Below are 21,282 nucleotides of genomic sequence, written 5' to 3'. Positions count from 1 at the left end.
AGAGTCAGACAATAATCAAATAAAAAAATAAATAATTTCATATTGTGTTGAATTCTGTAAGTACAATAAACAGGGTGATATAACAGTGAATTTGGGGTGGGCAACAGTAGATGGGAAAGTTAGGGAAGGTTCCTTGAAAAGGTGATATTTGAATTGAGACTGGAAGTGGAGAAAAATCCTTCCATACAAAAAATCAGGGAAAGAACTTCCTAAGCAGAAAGAGTAGCAAGTTCAAAAACTCTAAGAGAAAAAGAGGCTTGATGTGTTCAAATAATTTAACATGGCTGGAATGATGATGAAGTAGGCAGATCAAGCTGGGCTTTGTAGGATATGGTAAAATATTTGTTGTTGTTGTTGTTGTTAGTTCAGTGGAAAGTCACAGTGGAGGACTTTCTGCATTGAAAATGATTCTGAATGCTGTGCAAAGAATGGTTTGGAGGGAATAATAACTGGAAGGAGGAAGAAGAGTCCAGAGTCTGACAGTAGTCCAAGAGAAAACTACTGATGTCTTGAACTAGGGTGGTGACTGTGGAGATAAAGAGAAGTGGTCTATTTCACAAGCCGGACAAACAAAACTTACTTATAGATTGGACATGAGGCATGAGGGAAAGACAGGTACCAACGATGACTCCTAGGATGGTGGCTGAGCAACTGGGTGGATGAGGAACAATGAAGGATGAGCAGGGTTTTTTTAATTGGGGGAGGAGTGTCAAAATTTTGGTTTTGACATGGTTAGTTGGGGATGTCTATTATACATCCAAGTGGAGGTCTTGAGTAGGCAGTTGGACATCAGGAGACAAGTATGGACTAGAGATACAAATTTGATGGTCATCAGGATATGGGTGCTGTTTAAAGTCATGTTACTGGACTTATGGATAGAGTATAGAGATAGAGGAAAAAGGAGGTTAGTAACAAGCTCTCTGGTGTTCCAACATTTAGAGATCAGGTAGCAAAGGAGAAGCTAGGCCAGCAAAAGGAACTGGGATAGATCATACAGAGCAACAGGAAAAAACCAGGACAGTGTGGTATCATGGAAGCAAAGAGAGAAAAGGAAGTATTTCAAGACTTAGGGAATGCTCCACTATATAAATACTACTGAGAGATAAAGTCAGATGAAGACAGAGAAATAACATTGGATTTGACAACATGAGGTGGTTGGTAACCTTGACCAGAGCTGTTTCAGCAGAATGTGGGGGACAGAAACAAGGTTGGCATGTATTGAAAAGTGAAAGTTTTATAAAACTGAAAGCAACAAAGTAACAAAATAAACAAAGAAAGAAACAAAAATTCATAGACACAAACAACAGTTTAGTGGTTACCAGAGGGTAAGGGAGGAGAGGGGGTGGTAGATGAGGGAAAAGGGGATCAAATATATGGTGATGTATTATAGATCTGTACACTTGAAAGCTGTATACTTTTACTAACCAATGTCATCCCATTAAATTAATGTATAAAAAAGAAAAGTGAAAGAGAAGTGAGAGTTGTTATAGTAATGAAGGCAGACAACTTTTTTGAAATATTTTATAGTGATAGGAAGTAGCAAAATGAAGCATCAGCTGAGAGATAATGTGGAGCAAATCTGTATATTAATAGGAATGATCCAGTAGAGGAGGAAAAAAACGTGATAGGGTAGAATGGGAATAATTGCCTTTATAAAGTCCTTGGGAGGGCAAGAAGAGGGATCCTGAGCACATTTGGAGGCGTCGGTCTTTGATACAATGCTTATCCATAATAGAGTATGAGTATGTGGATACAGATGCAGGTAGGTTGGTAAATTTTGTGATGGGAGGATGAAATAGTTCCTTTCTGATAGTTTCTGTTTTCTTAGTGAAATAAGAAGTGAAGTTATCAAACTGGGAATAAAGAACATGGAGAAGTTGGAAGTTTGTGGAAGGAGCATGTGATGAAATGCCTGTCTCAGAGAGTAGGAGAATTAATTAATTAGGGAATTGTAGGAGGGCCAGGCAGTGCTGTTGAGCCCTTTGGAGATATTTTATCATACATTTTTAAAACCTAAAATTCATCTGAGAAACTTATATTCAGCTCTTCATGGTGTAGTCTAATTCTGGTTCTAAGTACTGCTGCCCTAAATAGAGCCTTAATCTGTAACAATTGGTAAAACTTTATTGGCATTGGAAAGGAGAATGAATAGGACATCTACTTAGTCGGTGACTTCCAATACATGGAGCACCTAGCCAGGCTGTCCTAGATAGGTTAGATGGACCTGTGTGACTTGCTGTACACAAAATTTTTACTCTTTGGAATGTCATCAGATAGTTCCGGAAACTTCGGTTGATTTATTTACTTTTCCCAACCCTTAGATGATGTTTTGCTCTTTGATCATATATTTAAATAGAAATATGCTGACTTTACCATAATTATCATGTCCTAATGGGCCCCTCCACATGGCTTTTTCTTTGTCCTTTGAAATTGTCAAGCTGGAACATGGTTTAATGCTATACTGAACACATATGTCCCACACTCTCACATCGTTGACCTCATTGTGGGTGCCAAACAGTGGAATCAATGATTATGCCTATGTTACACCAAGTTGGGTGTTTCAGGGTTTTATAAAATAAGATATGGAAGAGGAATTTCTTTTGATGGAAAAAGTGAAAGCCAATTGACTGAATTTCTAAAAAACATGGAGAGGCTTTGGGTCCAACAGCAGTGATTTCAATGTAGGGTGACCAGGATAGTTCCACTTTCTGTCAGTTGTTCCAATCTGAAAATTAACAGTTCCTCCTATCACACTTGTAAATGTTCTTGTTTGGACAATAAATTATATGGTCACCATACTTCAAAGGTCTGAAAACAGCCACTGATTCTGGGGAAATTTGTCTTCAGTAGCTAGCTGCTATTTTTTTCTGAACCCCCAAGTGCTCATAAAAGTAGCATGCCACACTACCATCATCACTACCCTTAGGGCCTGATTTAAAAAAAAAATCTCATCATGTTAGTCTGGCCCTGCCTTCTACTCTATAATTTTCTACTCTTTAGTTCTGCCTGAAAAACTTTTCTACATCTAGCTAGTTGAAATCAAGGGCTAGGTCTGAATTAATGAGTTTAAATGAGAGATAAACTGGAAAAATGTAAGGTACAAAAGAGACCCTCTGCATGCTGAGATTGCCCTACTGCTTCTCATGGGATCCTTCTCAATATAGCATGTTGCTGAAGCTAGAGAATCTGGTTTATGGCCCTCAAATCCAAATTTTACATAGGCTTCTTTCCATCACATCAGATATATACTGCTCTTATGCCTGCCAGAGAAAAAGGCCTGGACCAATGAAATTAAGTCCACCATGGAAGGAAAGGTGACCACTTTTAAGATCTGCTGTACAGAATGGTCAGGAACCCTTTATTCGGTCTACAATGACATCAGGAAGCAGATATCACAGAGGCTGGCTATAGACACAAGTGAAACTTTCTTGCCAAGCTTTACTGAAATCACACTTTCAATTAGCAATAATCACGCCTCGGATAAACCTCATTGGCTACGATACTGCCACTGCGCAAAGCTTGAAATCACACTTTCAATAGTCATTTTTTTGTTTTGTTGTGGGTTTTTTGTTTTATTTTAAAAGATCATGAAATCAAAGCAGTAAAGGAAAGCCTGAAAACAAAAGAAAGATATTTAAACAACAGAGGCGAAATATTAGGTCTGTCTCATTCTTCCTGTTTGTATTAGTTCATCTTTCCAGATGATACCTAATCCTTATCTTTGACACAACGTTTATCATTGACATTATTACCAATTCCAGATTAACCAGTCCCCAGGGGTGATTTTTGACATGAACTAAAACTTTTGGTTGAGTCATGCTGTATATTTCACATACTACTTTTTTTTTATCAGAAAATACAAAGGATTATTTTATAGTCTGCATCAAATTTCCCCATGTCAAAATATCTCTATGAAAGTAACTGTGTAAAAATATCCTTGATTTTAAGTCTCCGTCAAAGTGGCCATGTCACAATGTTTTGTACCCACCTATTCTTATACCCACCCTATTCTTATAGGGTGGCTATAAGAATAGGCTCTGGGTAGGTCTTGTCTGGATTCACTGTTATATGCCTCATATCTGTGTTAAAATGACAATTTCTTGCCTCAATTCCATATTACCAATTTACTCTTTGCTACACTTACTCAAAGTATGGTCTTTAAGTACCAAGTCTTTATCAATTGATTTGTGTGTATTAGCTTCCCTCCAAAACTCTTTGCAGTATGCCATGGCTGTTTGATGATGTAGCTCTCTATATTCACCCTATTTGTTCCATGCCTAAGTTATTTTTGTGGACTGTGTTTTCTCTGGGGATGTTTTACACACAGTGACAATGGGAAGTGAGATTTACATTTAATCCTTTTGGCTGGAAGGGTCACTTAATGCTTGGAGTGGCAGCTGAAATAAGTCTTCCATTTGCATTTCCCCTTAAGTAAGCCATCCTTGGTAGTAAGCAGGGGGAGAGAGTTGAGGGAGGGAGAGACTTACAAAGTTATCATTGTAATACCTAAACATTTGCCTTTTAGCAATACCTTTGTCATTTTTTTATTAATTGGGGTGACAATTGTTAGTAAAGTTACATAGATTTCAGGTGTACAATTCTGTATTACATCATCTATAAATCCCATTGTGTGTTCACCACCCACAGTCAGTTCTCCTTCCATCACCATATATTTGATCCCCCTTACTCTCATCTCCCACCCCTCCCCTCCTTACCCTCTGGTTGTCATTTTTTAAGATCAGGCCTGGCAATATCTTGACATTTAGATATTTAGCATGTAGTATCAATGTGAGCTATTGTATTTCAAATTTCCTTAAAATCATGGTTAACCCTTTCCTCTATTCCTTAAAAAAAATGATGTGAAGAGTCCCTGGACATCCCTTCAAAGTGTCCTTACCAGAAGCCCTGTATCTCCACCACCACAGTTCTCTGGAAAAAATTACAAGTAAGCTACCTATTAAAAAGGAAGGTGAAAGTTTGTAAATACTGAAAAAGAAAGAAAGTAGGATCTTATTTGTAAAGAATTTTAGTAGAGTTTTAGTATTTATTTTTTAGTAGGAGGTGGTGTAGCAGAAACAAAGAGCATAGTAAGAGATAACAATGTTTCTAACTATGCATATCTACTTGTTTTTATGGCAGAGCAGAAGATAACTCTTTAACACATTTCCTGAAAAAAAGTCAGCACTGACCAAAATTAATCTGTAAGATTTTTTTAATTGTTCTTCCTTCATTTTATCTAAGTATCACAGCAATTTCTCAGATATTCTGAGAAGGAACATAGGAAATATTCCCTAACAAAAACCCTAATTTTAGCAAGAAATGGAATAAAAGAAGAATGGTTTTCTTGGTTTTATAAGGATGCCATTGTTTTGTTATATCTGCTATATCAATCTAATGTGACTTCTGGATGATTTAATTTACTTGCTTCTCATAAAATATAGTGAGAACAATTTATTTCACCATAACACAACACTATGTGTCTGATTTTTTAAGTATCTTAAAGTACCTTATTTTTATTTTTCATTTAAAATAGCTTTATGATTCATGAGCCCAAAGAGCACAGTCCTTACGTCTATCAGTCTCATTATTGGGATGGCTTTCTGGGAACAGCTAAACCTGAAACAACTTATGGGAAAAAGTATTCTTCATCTACGCACACAAAACCATTCTCTGTATGTGTCATGCATTTCAATTTCTATATATGATATCATCACCATGATTCAAGTAAAGGTAACATGATGATAAGACTTTGTTATAACAAAATTATATGACAGAATCAGTAGAAATAAAAATGTGGAAAATTAAGGTTATAAGACTTACTGTCACTACTTCATTTTGTAACATGGGATTAAGAAATATTAGTCAAAGGTACAGAATACAAGGCAGGACAATTAAGTTCACAAACTCACCCTAGAAAAAGTACTACATACCTCATTGCTGAATATCACTATGGTCACCTTTGAAGTACTCCCCTTGGAAAGCTATGCACTGATGCCAGAGCCTAGTCCACCCTTCAAAGCAATTTTGGAATTCTTTTTCTGGAATGGCCATCAGACCTGTCATCATATTATTATCCTTGATGTCCTGAGTGTCATCAAAATGTCTTCCTTTTAATATTTCCATTATCTGCAGGTAATGAAAGAAGTCATTGGGGGCCAGATCAGGTGAGTAGGGAGGATGTTCCAATACAGTAATTTGTTTACTGGCTAAAAACTCCCTCACAGACAGTGCCTTGTGAGCTGGTGCATTGTCGTGATGCAAGAGCTGTGAATTGTTGGTGAAAAGATCAGGTCATCTTAAGTTTTTCACGCAGACTTTTGAGCACTTCCAATAGTAAACTTGGTTAACTGTCCAGTTGGTACAAATTCATAATGAATAATCCCGCTGATATCAAAAAGGTTAGCAACATCATTTCAACAAGTTCGCAAACTTAATTGTCAGACCTCATATATAATATTTCATGGATATTAATATACTTTATATATAATGTGACATTATATAATATAATGTTATATAAGTATATATGAGTCAGATGAGAAATAATAGTCAAAGGTATGGAATATATACTTCATATGAGTTAATATACTATATATACATATATGCATATATACTTACTTAAATTTGCAATCTTTAGAAAGGAGATCAGAGATCAAAAGAAAACTGGTTAAATGTCATGAGACTAACTCAAAGGTCAGACTGGTCTTATGTTAATATAATCATTAAATTGTGATAATTTAACAAGGTAACTGCTATTTTGTGTTTTAGTTTACTTAAATAATACTTTACATAATACATTGCTCAAGCTAATGCTGATTGCTAGATCTCTAGTTTTAAGACATATTAACAGCAGCACACCTATCTTGGCAGACAGTTCATACCTGCAGTCTCCAAGTAGTAATCCCAACCAGCAGTTTTGTTTATCTGCAGAACCAAGTTAGTGATGCACTCTGACCAGGGAACTCATGGAATGCATGTTTGCCTGTTTGGATCCTCAAAGAAGGAGTTTTGCTGGCCCTTGAGCCTGGTTTTCTCACACCCAGGCAAGTTGCTGAATCACAGCCCCACCCACCGAGGAGAGTGTCTCCTGGCCCTGTCTGCCCAGATGAGGTGAGAGAACACCTGGAAGCTGTGTATCCTGTAATGCTCCAGCTGAGAGATGGGCAGAGCTGATTGCCCCCAGAGAAAAGACAGTAGCTGGCATGGAGGGTTCACATGCTATGTCCCAGCAAAGGGATTAATTCATGTCCAAAACTGAAGGTAGCTGTCAGCCCTTTCTGACTGGAAAGCTTGTTTGAGAAAAAGTGGGAGAGGCCTGGGGTGGCCCTTCTCAGTCCTGTCCAGGAAAAGAACTGAGACAGAGCCCCACCCACTGTGGACTGTATCTCTCAGCCCCATTTGACCAGAAGGACTGGTGAGAGCACCTGGAAGCCACATAAACAAGCAGTAGTTCAGCCAAGAGGCAGGCAGACAGAGATGATAGCCTGCAGAGAAAGTCAGTGGCCCTGTTCAGTCAGGGAACTTGGGGTGTGAGTTGGCTTGGTATAAGACAACAAAGAAAGAGCTTTGCTGGCTTAAGAACTGCTTCTCCTGCTGTGCCTGGGCAGGGAAAATAATTCATAGACCCACTCATTGCTGAGTACAGTGTTCAGACTGCCTGACAAGGGAACTTAACCAGAGCACATGGAAAGCTGCATAGCCTATCCAACAGCCCTGCTCACAGTGACACTTGAACAGAGAGCATAGCCTGTGGCTTTCTCCATCTGCAGAGCAAAACTGGTGGCCTCATCTGACTACAAAATTTAGTACACACTCTTGTCTGATTTGGGTCCTCAAACAATGATCCATATAAACCATGGGTCCTGTCCTGCTGTCTTCCCAGGGCAGGGAAGCTAATTCATAACCCCATTTACTACAGAATATACTAACCAGTCCCATCTAATAAGCCTGACCAGAGAATCTAGGCAACCATGGAGCCCATCCTACAGACTCACTTGGGTAGGGAACTAAGCCAGCAATCCTATCCAACTATTTTCAGTCAGTGGCACACACCCCACCCCTGACCTCAGAGCTTGAACAGTTGTCTTGCCCCCAAATAGGCCATAATAGCAGGCACCACCTGCCTAAGGACTTTACCAGAAGACATGCCCAGAAACCCAAACTGATATGACTGGTGATGATCTGTCTCTGCCAAAGCAAACCTATACAGTCTGGAAGAGGAGCCTGATTACTCAAATATGAATATGCCAACATAAGGAATCAAGGATGATGAAAAATCAGGTAAAAATGACATCACCAAAGAAAACCAATAAAGCTCCCTTAACTGACCCTAAAGAAATGGAAATCTATGAACAGTAAGACAGATAATTCAAAATAATCCTCTATGAAAGTTTAGTGAACTACAAGATCACACAGACAGACAACTAAGTGAAATTAGGAAAACAATGTATGAACCAAATGAAAAGTTCGACAAAGAAATAAAATCCATTAAAAAAAAACAAACCCAGAAATCCTAGAGTTGAAAAATACAATAACTAAACTGAAGAATTCAATAGAGAGTTTCAAAAACAGACTTGACTATGTAGAACAAAGAATCAGCAACCTGGAAGACAGGATATTTGAAATTATCCAGTCAGAGGAGCAAAAAAAAAAAGGATGAAAAAAAAGTGGAGAAAGCCTAAGGGACTTATGGGACACAATAAAAAGAAACAATATTCACATTATGGGAATTTCAAAAGGAGAAGAGAAAAAAAAGACAGAAAATATATTTAAGCCAATAATGGCTGAAAACTTCCTGAACCTGGGGAGCTAAATGGATATCCAGATCCATGAGGCCTAAAGGATCCAAATAAGTAGAGTCCACATAAGGCTACACTGAGACAAATTATAGTTAAATTGTCAAAAGTCAAAGACAAAGACAGAATTTTAAAAGCAGCAAGAGTAAAAAGAGACTTTACATAGAAGGGAACCCCCATAAGACTATCAGCAGATTTCACAGCAGAAAGTTTTCAGGCCAGTAGAGAATGGGATGATATATTTAAAATACTGAAAGAAAAAAAATGTCAACCAAGAATTGTATACCCAGAGAAGCTGTCCTTCAGAAATAAAAGAGAGATAAAGACTTTCCTAAACAAACCAAAGCTGAGGGAATTCATTACCACCAAACTTATGTTACAAGATGTGCTAAAAAGGAGTTATTTGTGTGGAAATAAAGGGGTACTACTTAACATCATAAAAAATTAAAAGGTAGAATAAAAGTCACTGGTAATTATACATATATAGTCAAAATTAGATTCTGTAATGTGGTAATGGTGATGTGTAATTCACACACAACTCTAGTTTAAAAATTTAAAAATGAATGAATAATTTGTTATTAGTTATGCAATGTAAAAATATGTAAATTGTAAAAGTAATAACTTAAAATGTGAGGGGGAATAGAAGTAAAAGTATAAAGTTTAGGAATTCTTTTGAAATTAAGTTGTTCTTAGCTTAAAATAGGGTATTGTAGTTTTAAGATATTTTATGTAAGCTTCATTTTAACCACAAGGGAAAAACCTGTAGCAATTACAGAAAAGAACATGATAAAGAACTCAAAGCATACCAAAACCAAAATATTTTAAAACACAAACACAAAAAAGACAACAGGATAAGAAACAAGGAACAATGGATCTACAGGACAACCAGAAAACAATTAACAAAGTGGCAATAGTTACTCTTTACCTATCATTTATTACTTAACTGAAATGGATTAAATTCTCTTATAAAAAGGGTTAAAAAAAGCATTTCTAGCAAATGGTAACCATGAAAAAGCACAAGGAGCTATACTAGTATCAGACAAATATAATTTAAACTAAAAATTGTAAAAATAGACAAAGAAGATCATTATATAATGATAAAGAAGTCAACTCATCAAAAAAATATAACAATTGTAACGATTTATGCACCCAACATTGGAGCACCTAAATATGTAAAGCAAAAACTACTAGAACTAAAAGGAGAAATAAACAGTAATATAGTAATAGTTGAGGACTTTAATACCATACTCTCAATAATCCATAGATCATCCAGACAGAATCAGTAAGAAAATAGTGGATCTGAACAGCACTGTAATTAAATGGACCTACCAGATATATACAGAGCATTCTATCCAACAACATCAGACTACACATTTTTCTCAATGACATATTGAACATTTTCTAGGATTGACCATGTGTTAGGCCACAGAACAAGTTATAGAAAATCCAGCAAGATTAAAATCATAGCAAGTATCTTCTGACAACAATAGCATAAAACTAGAAATCAAAAACAAGAGGAAAATGGTAAAATTTACAAACACATGGAAATTAAACATCACTGTCCTGAACAACCAGTGGTTCAAAAAAGAAATTAAAGGGGAAATAAAAAGTTGCTTGAGAAAAATGAAAATGAAAACACAACATACCAGAAATTATGGGATGCAGCAAAAGCATTTCTAAGAGAGATAGTCATAGCAATAAATTCTTACATTATGAATCAAGCAAGATCCCAAATAAACAACCTAACTAGGGGCAGCCGGTTGGCTTAGTGGTTGGAGCACAGTGCTGATAACACTAAGGTCACCGGTTGGATTCCCACATGGCCCAAGGGGAAACAACAGCTTGAGCTTGGAGCTGAGCCGCAGATGGGAGGCCGGTTAGCTCAGTGGTTAGAGCACGGTGCTCATAACACCAAGGTAGTGGATTTGATTCCTCCATGGGCCAGTGAACTACGCCCTCCATAACTAGATTGAAACAATGACTTGACCTGGAGTTGAGCTGCGCTCCCCACAACTAGATTGAAATCAACGATGGAGCTGATGGGTCCTGGAAAAACACTGTTCCCCAATATTCCCCAATAAAAATCAATGAATGAATGAATGAATGAATGAATGAATGAATAAATAAATAAATAAATAAATAACTCTACACCTCAAGGAACTAGGAAAAAATACAGAAGAACTGAGCCCATAATTTTCAGAAGGAAGGAAATAATAAGGTCTAGAACAGAAATAAATGAAACAGAGAACAGAGAAACAACAGAGTAATTAATCAAACTAAGGGTTGTTTCTTTGAAAAGATAAACAAAATGGACAAACTCTTATCTAGACTGATGAAGGAAAAAAACACCAGAGAGGACCAAAAGCACAAAATTATAAATAAAAAAGATATATTACAAGTGATACCACAGAAGTACAAAGGATCATAAAAGGCTACTTTGAACAATTATACTCCAACAAACTAGACAACATACAAGAAATGGAAAAATTCTTAGAAACATGCTTACAAAGACTGAATCAAGAAGAGATATAAAATATGAATAGACCAATTACTAGTAAGAAGAATAAAACAGTAATCAAAAATCTCCCAGTGAAGAAAAGCCCAGGATTAGAAGGATTCAGTAGTAAATTTTACCAAATATTAAAACTAGAATTAACATCAATCCTTCTCAATGCTCTCCAAAAAATCAAAGAAGAGGGAACACTCCCAATCTCAACTTATGAGGTCAGCGTTATCTTGACACCAAAGCCGGAAAAGGACACTACAAGAGAAGAAAACTATAGGCCAATATCTCTGATGAATATAGATATAAGAAGTGTCAATAAAATACTAGCAAACTGAATTTAGCAGCAAATTGAAAAGATCATTCTCCGTGATCAAGTGGGATTGATCCCTGGGATGCAAGGATGACTCAACATATACACATCAACCAATGTGATACATTGCATTATTTGTCTCTATTTGTAGAATGAAAGAAATGAATGATATGATAATCTCAATTGATGCAGAAAAGGCATTTAACAAAATTCAACATCTATTCATGATAAAAAAGAAAACACTTAACAAACTAGGCATAGAAGGATCATATCTCAATATAATAAGGGCATATATAACAAGCCCACAGCTTACATCATACTCAATGGTGAAATTTTGAAAACTTTTCCTCTAAGATTAGGACCAATTCAACTCCTATTCAATATAGTATTGGAAGTCTTAGCTGGAGCAATCAGATAAGAAAAAGGAACAAAAGGCATCAGAATTGGAAAGAAAAAAACAAAATTGTCTCTATTTGCAGACGATGTGATTTTATATATAGAAAATCCTAAAGACGCAACCCAAAAACTATCAGAACTAATCAATGAATTCTGTAAAACTGCAGGATACAAAATTCACATACAAAAATCAGTAACATTTCTATGCACTTACAATGAGTTTTCTGAAAAAGAAATAAAGAAATTGATCCCATGCACAATAGTATCAAAAACAATGAAATATCTAGAAATAAATTTAACCGAGGAGGTGAAATATCTCTACTCTGTAAACAACAAAACACTGATGGAAGAAATTGAAGAAGACACAAATAAATGGAAAGGTATCCCATGTTCACAGATTGGAACAATTGGGATAATGTTAAAATATCCATACTACCAAAAGCCATCTATAGATTCAACACAATCACTATTAAAATTCCAATGGCATTTTTTACAGAAATAGAAAAAACACTGCTAAAATTTATATGGAACCACACACATACACACAAAAAGTACAAAATAGCTGAAGAAATCCTGAGAACGAAGAGCAAAGTTAGAGGCATTATACTTCCTGATTTTAAGCTATCCTATAAAGCTACAGTAATTAAAAGAGTACCGTACTGGCATAAAAACGGACAAATAGATCAAGAGCTCAGAAATAAACGAAGCATCATATATAAATATATATAATATCTGTCATGTTTTCCCGAAAATAAGACCGGGTCTTATATTAATTTTTGCTCCCAAAAACGCATTAAGGCTTATGTTCAGGGGATGTCATCCTAGGGCTCACTTTCCAGTTAGGTCTTATTTTAGGGGAAACGCGACATATATCTTTGAATCATTGTTTACAAATGGAGAAGGAGATCAGTACAATATTTTCCAATAAAAATAAAGAATTCTCAAAGGCCTACAGTATGTAGTACTGCAGTACAAAATAAAGCATGGATACATACTTTCCCAGATCTGTTTTAAAAAGGTATTTTTAAATGCTCTTGAAAACATTTTCTCAGAGTCTCTGTAACAGAAAAGTACATCTGTGAGTGGAGATTTTTGTAAAAAAGTAACATGTTAGGCTGAGAAAATGAAGTTTTAGCAGAAACACCTATCATAGCACAATTCTACAGCAGTAGCAACACTCTGGTTAATATTACATAATGGTGTTTGTCTTGTTCTTTTGTTGTTTTTGGTTTATACACCACATATCAGTGAAATCATAGGGTTCTCTGCTTTTTCTGTCTGACTTATTTCACTTAGCATTATACTCTCAAGATCCATCTATGTTGTCACAAATATTCCTATATCATCTTTCCTTAACGCCGAATAGTATTCCATTGTGTATATATACCACAACTTCTTTATCCATTCGTCTATCAAAGGACATTTTGGTTGTTTCCATGTCTTGGCCACCGTAAACAAAGCTACAATGAACATTGGAGTACACGTGTCTTTATAGAGAAATGTTTTCAGATTTTTTGGGTAGATACCCTGGAGAGCGATTGCTGGGTCATATAGTAATTCTATTCGTAATTTCTTGAGGAACCTCCACACTGCCTTCCATAGCGGCTGCACCAGTCTGCATTCCCACCAACTGTATATGAGGGTTCCTGTTTCTCCACAGCCTCTCCAACACTTGTTACTATTTGTCTTGTTGATGAAAGTCATTCTGACTGGGGTGAGGTGACATCTCATTGTGGTTTTCATTTGCATTTCTCTGATGATTAGCGATGTTGAGCATTTTTTCATATGTCTATTTGCCATTTGTATATCCTCTTTGGAGAAATGTCTCTTCAGGTCCTCTGTCCATTTTTCAATTGGGTTGTTTGTTTTTTTGTTGTTGAGTTGCATGAGTTCCTTGTATATTTTGGATATTAGCCCCTTATCAGAGGCACTGTTTGCAAAAATCTTCTCCCATTCAGTTGGTTGCCTCATTATTTTGTCAATAGTTTCTTTTGCTGTGCAGAAGCTTTTCATACAATCCCATTCATTTATTTTACTTTTTACTTCCATTGCCTTTGGAGTCAAATTCATAAAATGCTCTTTGAACTCAAGGTCCATAAGTTTAGTACCTATGTTTTCTTCAATGCAGTTTATTGTGTCAGGTCTTATGCTTAAGTCTTTGATCCATTTTGAATTAATTTTGGTACATGGTGACAGATAGCAGTCTAGTTCATTCTTTGGCACATAGCTATCCAATTATGCCAGCACCATTTATTGAAGAGGCTGTCTTTCCTCCATTGTATGTTTTTAGCTTCTTTGTCAAAAATTATCCCTCCATATTTATGTGGTTTTATTTCTGGGTTCTCAATTCTATTCCATTGGCCTATGTGTCTGTTTTTCCACCAATCATAAGCTGTTTTGATTATTGTAGGCCTGTAGTACAAGCAAAAATCAGGGAGTGTGATACCTCCAGTATTGTTCTTTTTTTAAAATATTGCTTTGGCTATTCGGGATCTTTTGTGGTTCCAAACAAATCTGATGATTTTTTGTTCTATTTCTTTAAAAAATGCCATTGAGATTTTGATGGGGATTGCATTAAATCTGTATATGGCTTTGGGTAACACGGCCATTTTAACTATGTTGATTCTTCCATCCATGAGCATGGAATGTCTTTCCATTTCTTTGTGTCTTCTTCAATTTCTTTCAAAAATGTCTTATACATCAGAGAAATGCAAATAAAAACCACAATGAGATACCACCTCACTCCAGTCAAAATGGCTATCATCAATAAATCAACAAACAACAAATGCTGGCGTGGATGTGGAGAAAAGGGAATGCTAGTGCACTGTTGGTGGGATTGCAGATTAGTGCAGCCACTATGGAAAACAGTATGGAGGTATCTCAGGAATCTGAAAATGGAACTACCCTATGATCCAGTAATTCCACTCCTAGGCATCTACCCGGAGAAATCCAAAACTCCAATTCAAAAATCTGTATGCACTCCTATGTTTATTGCAGCACTTTACACAATAGCCAAGATATGGAAACAACCGAAATGCCCATCGGTAGATGACTGGATTAAGAAGCTGTGGTACATTTATACAATGGAGTATTACGCAGCCATGAAGAAGAAAGAAATCTTATCATTTGCAGCAACATGGATGGATCTAGAGAACATTATGTTAAGTGAAATAAGTCAGAAAGAGAAAGACAAGTACCATATGATCTCACTTATATATGGAATCTAAAGAAAAGACTATGTGAATAAACTAATCAGAAACAGTTTTGGGGACACAAAGGAAAAACCGAGAGTTGTTAGATGGGTGTGTGGGGGGGTTGGGGATAAGGGGAAAGGTGAAGGGATTTGGAAGCAGCTGGTAACCACAAGATGGCCTCAGGGTTTTTTTGAAAATTAATTTGGGGAACGTATTCAATAATGTTGTGAAGATTTTGTTGGGTATCCGATGGACATGCGTCCTATTTGGGAGACCACCTCAGGGATACTGTGGATACCTGATCATGGCATTGTACACCAGAAGCTAAACATTAATGAATGCCAACTATAATTTTATATATATAATGTGATGGTTCAGTGTGAGGTCGGAGGGATAGTGGATGGGGGGAAGGGGGTTCACAGTGTGAGGGATATAAATGATAAACGTCTAAGTATTACCTTGTCTTGTACACCTGAAACTAATAAATAAAAAAAAAAGAATTATAGGAGAGAAAGCTAGTATAAAAGTATGTAGCACAATGCCTATGATGGCAGGTTCTCAATAAATAGCTTCTTTCCCCTTCCGCTTTTTTGTTCACTGAGAAGGGATAAACTTATAGCTTGTTAAAATGTAATGGACCCATCTAAATGCCAGTGTTTTAATAAAAGTGTATAATGTGGAAAAAAAAATGTCTTATAGTTTTCAGCATATAAATCCTTCACATCCTTGGTTAAGTTTATTCCTAGGTATTTTATTCTTTTTGCTGCAATTGCAAAAGGAATTATTTTTTCTATTTCTTTTTCTGAGATTTCATTGTTGCTATATAGGAAAGCAATGGACTTTTGCACGTAGATTTTGTAGCCAGCAACTTTACTGTATTCATTGATTGTTTCTAATAGCTTTTTAGTGGAGTCTTTAGGGTTTTCTACATATAGCATCATGTCATCTGCAAAGAGTGACAATTTAACTTCTTCATTCCCAATTTGGATGCCTTTTATTTCTTTCTCTTCCCTGATGGCTCTGGCAAGGACTTCCAACACTATTTTGAAAAGCAGAGGTGATAGGGGACAACCTTGTCGTGTTCCTGAACGTAGAGCAAAGGGCGTCAGCTTTTCACCATTAATTATGAGATTAGCTGAGGGCTTGTCGTATATGGCCTTTATTATGTTGAGGTATTTTCCTTCTATACCAAATTTAGTAAGTGTTTTAATCATAACTGGATGTTGTATCTTATCAAATGCTTTTTCTGTATCAATTCATAGAATCATATGATTTTTGTCCTTTATTTTGTTTAAGTGATGTATCACATTGATGGATTTGCGAGAGTTGAATCATCCTTGTACCCCGAAGATGAACCCCACTTGGTCGTGATGAATAATCTTTGTAATGCATTGTTGTATTCGATTGGTTAGAATTTTGTTTAGGATTTTAGCATCTGTATTCATCAGAGATATTGGTCTGTAGTTTTCTTTTTTTGTGTTGTCCTTACCAGGTTTTGGTATCAGGGTAATCTTGGCCTCATAAAATGAGTTAGGAAATACTGACTCTTCTTCAATTTTTTGGAAGAGTTTGAGCAGGATTGGTATTAGATCCTCTTTGAAGGTTTGGTAGAATTCACTAGTGAAGCCATCTGGTCCAGGACTTTTGATTTTGGGAAGGTTTTTGATGACTGATTCAATTTCATTACTGGTGATCAGCCTGTTTAGATTTTCCAGTTCTTCATGGTTCAGCCTTGGAAGGCTATATGTTTCTAAGAACTTGTCCATTTCTTCTAAGTTATTGAATTTGATGGCATATAGTCCTTTGTAGTATTCTTGGATAATCCTTTGTATTTCTGTGGTGTCCGTGATAACTTCCCCTTTTTCATTTCTGATTTTGTTAATTAGTGTCTTCTCTCTTTTTATCTTAGTGAGTCTAGCCAAGGGTTTGTCAATTTTGTTAATCTTTTCAAAGAACCAGCTGTTTGTCACATTAATTTTTTCTATTGTCTTTTTGTTCTCTATTTCATTTAGTTCTGCTCTGATGTTTGTTATCTCCTTTCTTCTGCTGACCTTGGGTTTCGCTTGTTCTTCTTTTTCTAGTTCTTTAAGGTGTAACATGAGGTTATTTATTTGAGATTTTTCTTGTTTCTTGAGATAGGCCTGTAATGATATAAATTTCCCTCTTAAAACTGCTTTTGCAACATCCCAAAAATTTTGGAAGGATGTATTTTCATTGTTATTTGTTTCTATGTATCTTTTGATCTATCCTCTAATTTCTTCTTTGACCCAGTCGTTCTTTAAAAGTATGTTGTTTAATCTCCATGTATTTGTGTTTTTTCCTGCTTTCTTTTCGTAGTTGATATCCAATTTCAAAGCCTTGTGATCAGAGAATATGCTTGTTATGATTTCAATCTTCTTAAATTTGCTGAGGCTGATTTTATGTCCCAATATATGGTCTATCCTTGAGAATGTTCCATGTACACTAGAAAATAATGTATAGTCTGATGTTTTAGGATGAAATGCTCTATATATGTCAATTATGTCCATTTCATCTAATGTGTCATTTAGGGCTGCTATTTCGTTATTTATCTTCTATTTTGATGATCTATCCATAGCTATCAATGATGTATTTAAGTCCCCTAGTATAATTGTGTTTTGGTCAATTTCTCCCTTTAGTTCTGTTAGTAGTTGCTTGGTATATTTTCGTGCTTCTTGATTGGGGGCATAAATATTGATGCCCATTATTCTTATATTGCTCTTTCTGATCGAATCAGAATGTTCCTGTAGAGTTCTCTCATTTCTTTTAAGTCTCAAGTCTCTTTCTTCTTCCATCTGTGTAAATTCCAGGTTCCTATTTTCGATGTCACTGATTCTTTCCTCCATCTGATCAACTCTACTGCCTAAGATGGATATTTTATTGTTAATTTCTTCTAATGTTAATCTCTTCTATTAATCTCTTCTATTGTTAATTTCTTCTATTTATCTCCAGAAATTCTATTTGGTTCTTTATCAAAATTTCAATCTCTTTTGTAAAATGCTCATGGTGTTCTTTGATTGTGTTTCTGAGTTCATTAAACTGCCTTTCTGTGTTTTCTTGCATCTCGTTCAGTTTTTTCCAGAATTGCAATCTTGAATTCTCTGTCATTTAAATGACATATTTCTGTATCTCTAAGTTCCTTTTCTGGAGACTTTTCACTTTCTTTCTGAGCTATCTTGTTGCCTTGGTTATTCATGGCAATCACTGATTTACTATTTCTCTTCTAGCCATCTACAGGAGTGGCTTCTGCAACAGGTTGATAGGTATGCGAAGAGCTTTTGAAGTTCCAAAGCTCTTTCTGCACCAGATTCAGAGCCCGTTTGTTTCAGCAGTTCTGTTTACTCCTGCAGGGATCCGCCCAGATAGGTGGAGCCAGGGGCGGGGTGAGTTGTGAGAGGTGGCCCAGAGCAATGGTGGTGACCACCACCACAGCCAGTCCTGCTTCCACAGCTTCCTCCCCTTTGCCGGAACTAGTTGAGCTGCTAATCTGTGTCTGCGGTCCACAGTTCTCAGAGCAGCAAATATTCTGTCCTTTGATCTGACACTGCTACTTTATTGCTTTTAGCACCGGGCAGGTGGGGGCGGGGTGAGCTCTGGGAGAGTAGGGAGGGGGCGGCTAGTCTCAGTGCCTAAGGCTTCCGTTCTCCGGTGGGCAGTGAGGGTTTAAACCACCGATTTCTGCCCTCTTCTCTCAGTCTTTTCTCCGAGTTGTCTGCTGTGAGCGTTATGTTCATCCGTGTTATATGCTGCCCCCTCAGCCCTGTGGGCCGTAAGCGGAGCCCTAGCAGTCCGAGTCCTTCCCTCTCCGGCAGATGCAGTAGTTCCGGGAGCAGCGAGCTCGGAGCACTGAGCTACCTCTGTGTCCTGCGCCTGCGCAGCTCTGTCTCCGCACTTCTCCTCCCCCTCCTCCCCCGCTCGCTCGCGCGATTCACCCACCTGGAGGTGAATTCAGTAGTGGGCCTCTTCGTCTTGCCTGTCTGCTTTGCAGGGAGTCCTTTGTGGAGTTATTGTTGTCCGATTCGTTGTAAATTCCAGGGGAGCGCTACAGAGGCTCACCTCACGCCGCCATTTTTTCAAGATCCCTATCTGTTTTTAAAATGTTATTATTTTAATGGTTAATTGTATGTGTCAACTTGACTGGGCTAAGGGATAGCTGGTCACATAATGGTGTTATAATAACATATAATGTGAAAACATGTTGTAACTTAATACTTGTGCATATGATTAAGGAAATTGGAATACTTAGTAAAAGCAACAAGCTTAATTTTGCAGTACTAGCATCCATCACTGTACAAGATTAGAGTGTAGACTTTGGTACTATAATTTTAGAAAAAATTTATTTGTTTCTCTTATATAAATTTGTTCCTGTAACTTTTGCTTCTTCCTTTAGTACAGAGATTCTGGATTACACAATATCTAAACTTGTCTGAGGAAATTGTGTTAGAAGTACAGTATTTATTGGTAATTTAAAATCAGTCAGCAATTCATTTGATTAACAAAAATATTTTGTGTATTTTTTAAATCACTAAAATATATAATGGTAATTAAATGGATTTCTAAAATCACTCAGTTATTATATGTCCATTTTTCTAATACATAAGCATACCTAAACAAGAATAGAAATTTTATTAAATGGCATTTAATTATGTTTGATATTTTTAACTTCCTTACAGAATTTTTTGACACCAGGAGTTCCAAAGTCAAGCTCCATTCAAAGAGAGAGACAACAATTTGGATACCCAAGTTCTGAAGAGCCAGAAATTCCTTATAGGATGGGACATGTGCAGATGAAACCCAATTATTAAATGTTCCCTGCAGAAATAAACACACACACACACACACACACACACACACACTCTTATCTGATCATTTTGAAAGTATACTAGGGATACTTTAAGAAAACGTTGTATGATTTCCTATACTGTAAATTATAATTTACCTTTCTTTATATATTTATGTCATCAATTCTTATCTCTTTATACCTTTAATTTTTCCTTCCCTCTCCCCCTGTTACCACAGAGGAAAACTTTCATTTCTAATATCCAACTTCATTAACTCAGCAGGGATGATAAATATTTGTTATCTCCAAATTTCAGCATAATACTTGGTTGCTGATTTATGACATGTATCTTTATAAAGTGCTCAGTGAAATGCATAGAGGGTTCGTTGCAAATTGCTTATAGAGAATATTGAATAGTTTTGAGTTACTGGATAAATCTAAGGAATTGTACCAAATCATTGGCATATAAATAATGACTTTTATTTGAAATGTGAACTTTTATTATAAATTTATTCCTTAACATAAACTAAGAATTGTTAAATGATTTCTGTAAACTGAGTGGTGTAGTGGAATGACCCCAAGATCTGGGTTCCTCCTTCCCTTCTTTCCTTTCTTTCCTTATTACTTCTTCTTTTCCTTTATTCCTCCTTCCTTTAAAAGGCACTTATTTCACATCAACTATGTGCCAAGCACTAGTTAGTTGCTAAGGTACAAAGATGAATCTGAAATAGTCCCTGGAGCTTAGAGTGGTAGAACAGACAGAGGCAAAAATCACTTATTATTTTTCAATGTGATCAATACAATGATAAAAATATATACAAAGAAGTAGGAAACTAAAGAACAATTAACCAAGTCTAGGGAGAAGTGTGATAATGGTAGAGGAAGAAGGCCATAAAAAAATAAAAGATGATACCTAAGCTGTCATAAAAAGCACTGAAGTGAAAAACAACATGGAAGACGCAGGGGACTTCAAATACTTATGGAGTGTAAAAGTGAGGAAGAGAATAGCAAAAGAAGTGATGCTGAGGAGATGGTCAAATACTACGTCATGGAGGGTCTCATATGCTTTGTTTAGACTAAATCTTATTGGCTACAGGAATCCATTGAAGGATTATAAGTAATCACAATCAGATTTTATGTTTTAGACTGATCATGCTGATAGTTGTGTGGAAGATGGATTTGAAGAAGACAAGATGAAAGGTAGGGTAACCAGTTAGAAGATAGAGACAATGAGTCCTATAACGAGTAAATTGACAAGATCTGGAGGTTCATGAGAAGTCACTGTT

The 21,282-nt window shown here is 36.4% G+C and overlaps 1 protein-coding gene across 2 annotated transcripts in view; it reads left to right on the top strand.

Moving 5' to 3' along the window:
- Nucleotides 1–20,481, top strand: part of APOOL (apolipoprotein O like) — a 181,970-nt gene extending 161,489 nt beyond the window's left edge. The window contains exon 8 of one of the 2 annotated variants that reach the window (XM_081042983.1): nucleotides 19,890–20,481. In XM_081042983.1, coding sequence (XP_080899109.1) covers nucleotides 19,890–19,966 — 77 coding nt within the window. In that variant the 3' untranslated portion in view covers nucleotides 19,967–20,481. The remainder of the gene's footprint in view (nucleotides 1–19,889) is intronic. The other variant, XM_081042979.1, reaches the window with a different exon arrangement.
- Nucleotides 20,482–21,282: the final 801 nt, after the last annotated feature.

The sequence above is a fragment of the Rhinolophus hipposideros genome, assembly GCF_964194185.1.
Source record: "Rhinolophus hipposideros genome assembly, chromosome: X".
Classification (NCBI taxonomy): domain Eukaryota; kingdom Metazoa; phylum Chordata; class Mammalia; order Chiroptera; family Rhinolophidae; genus Rhinolophus; species Rhinolophus hipposideros.
Note: the sequence above shows the minus strand (reverse complement) of the source record. Positions and strands in the feature narration are given on the sequence as shown.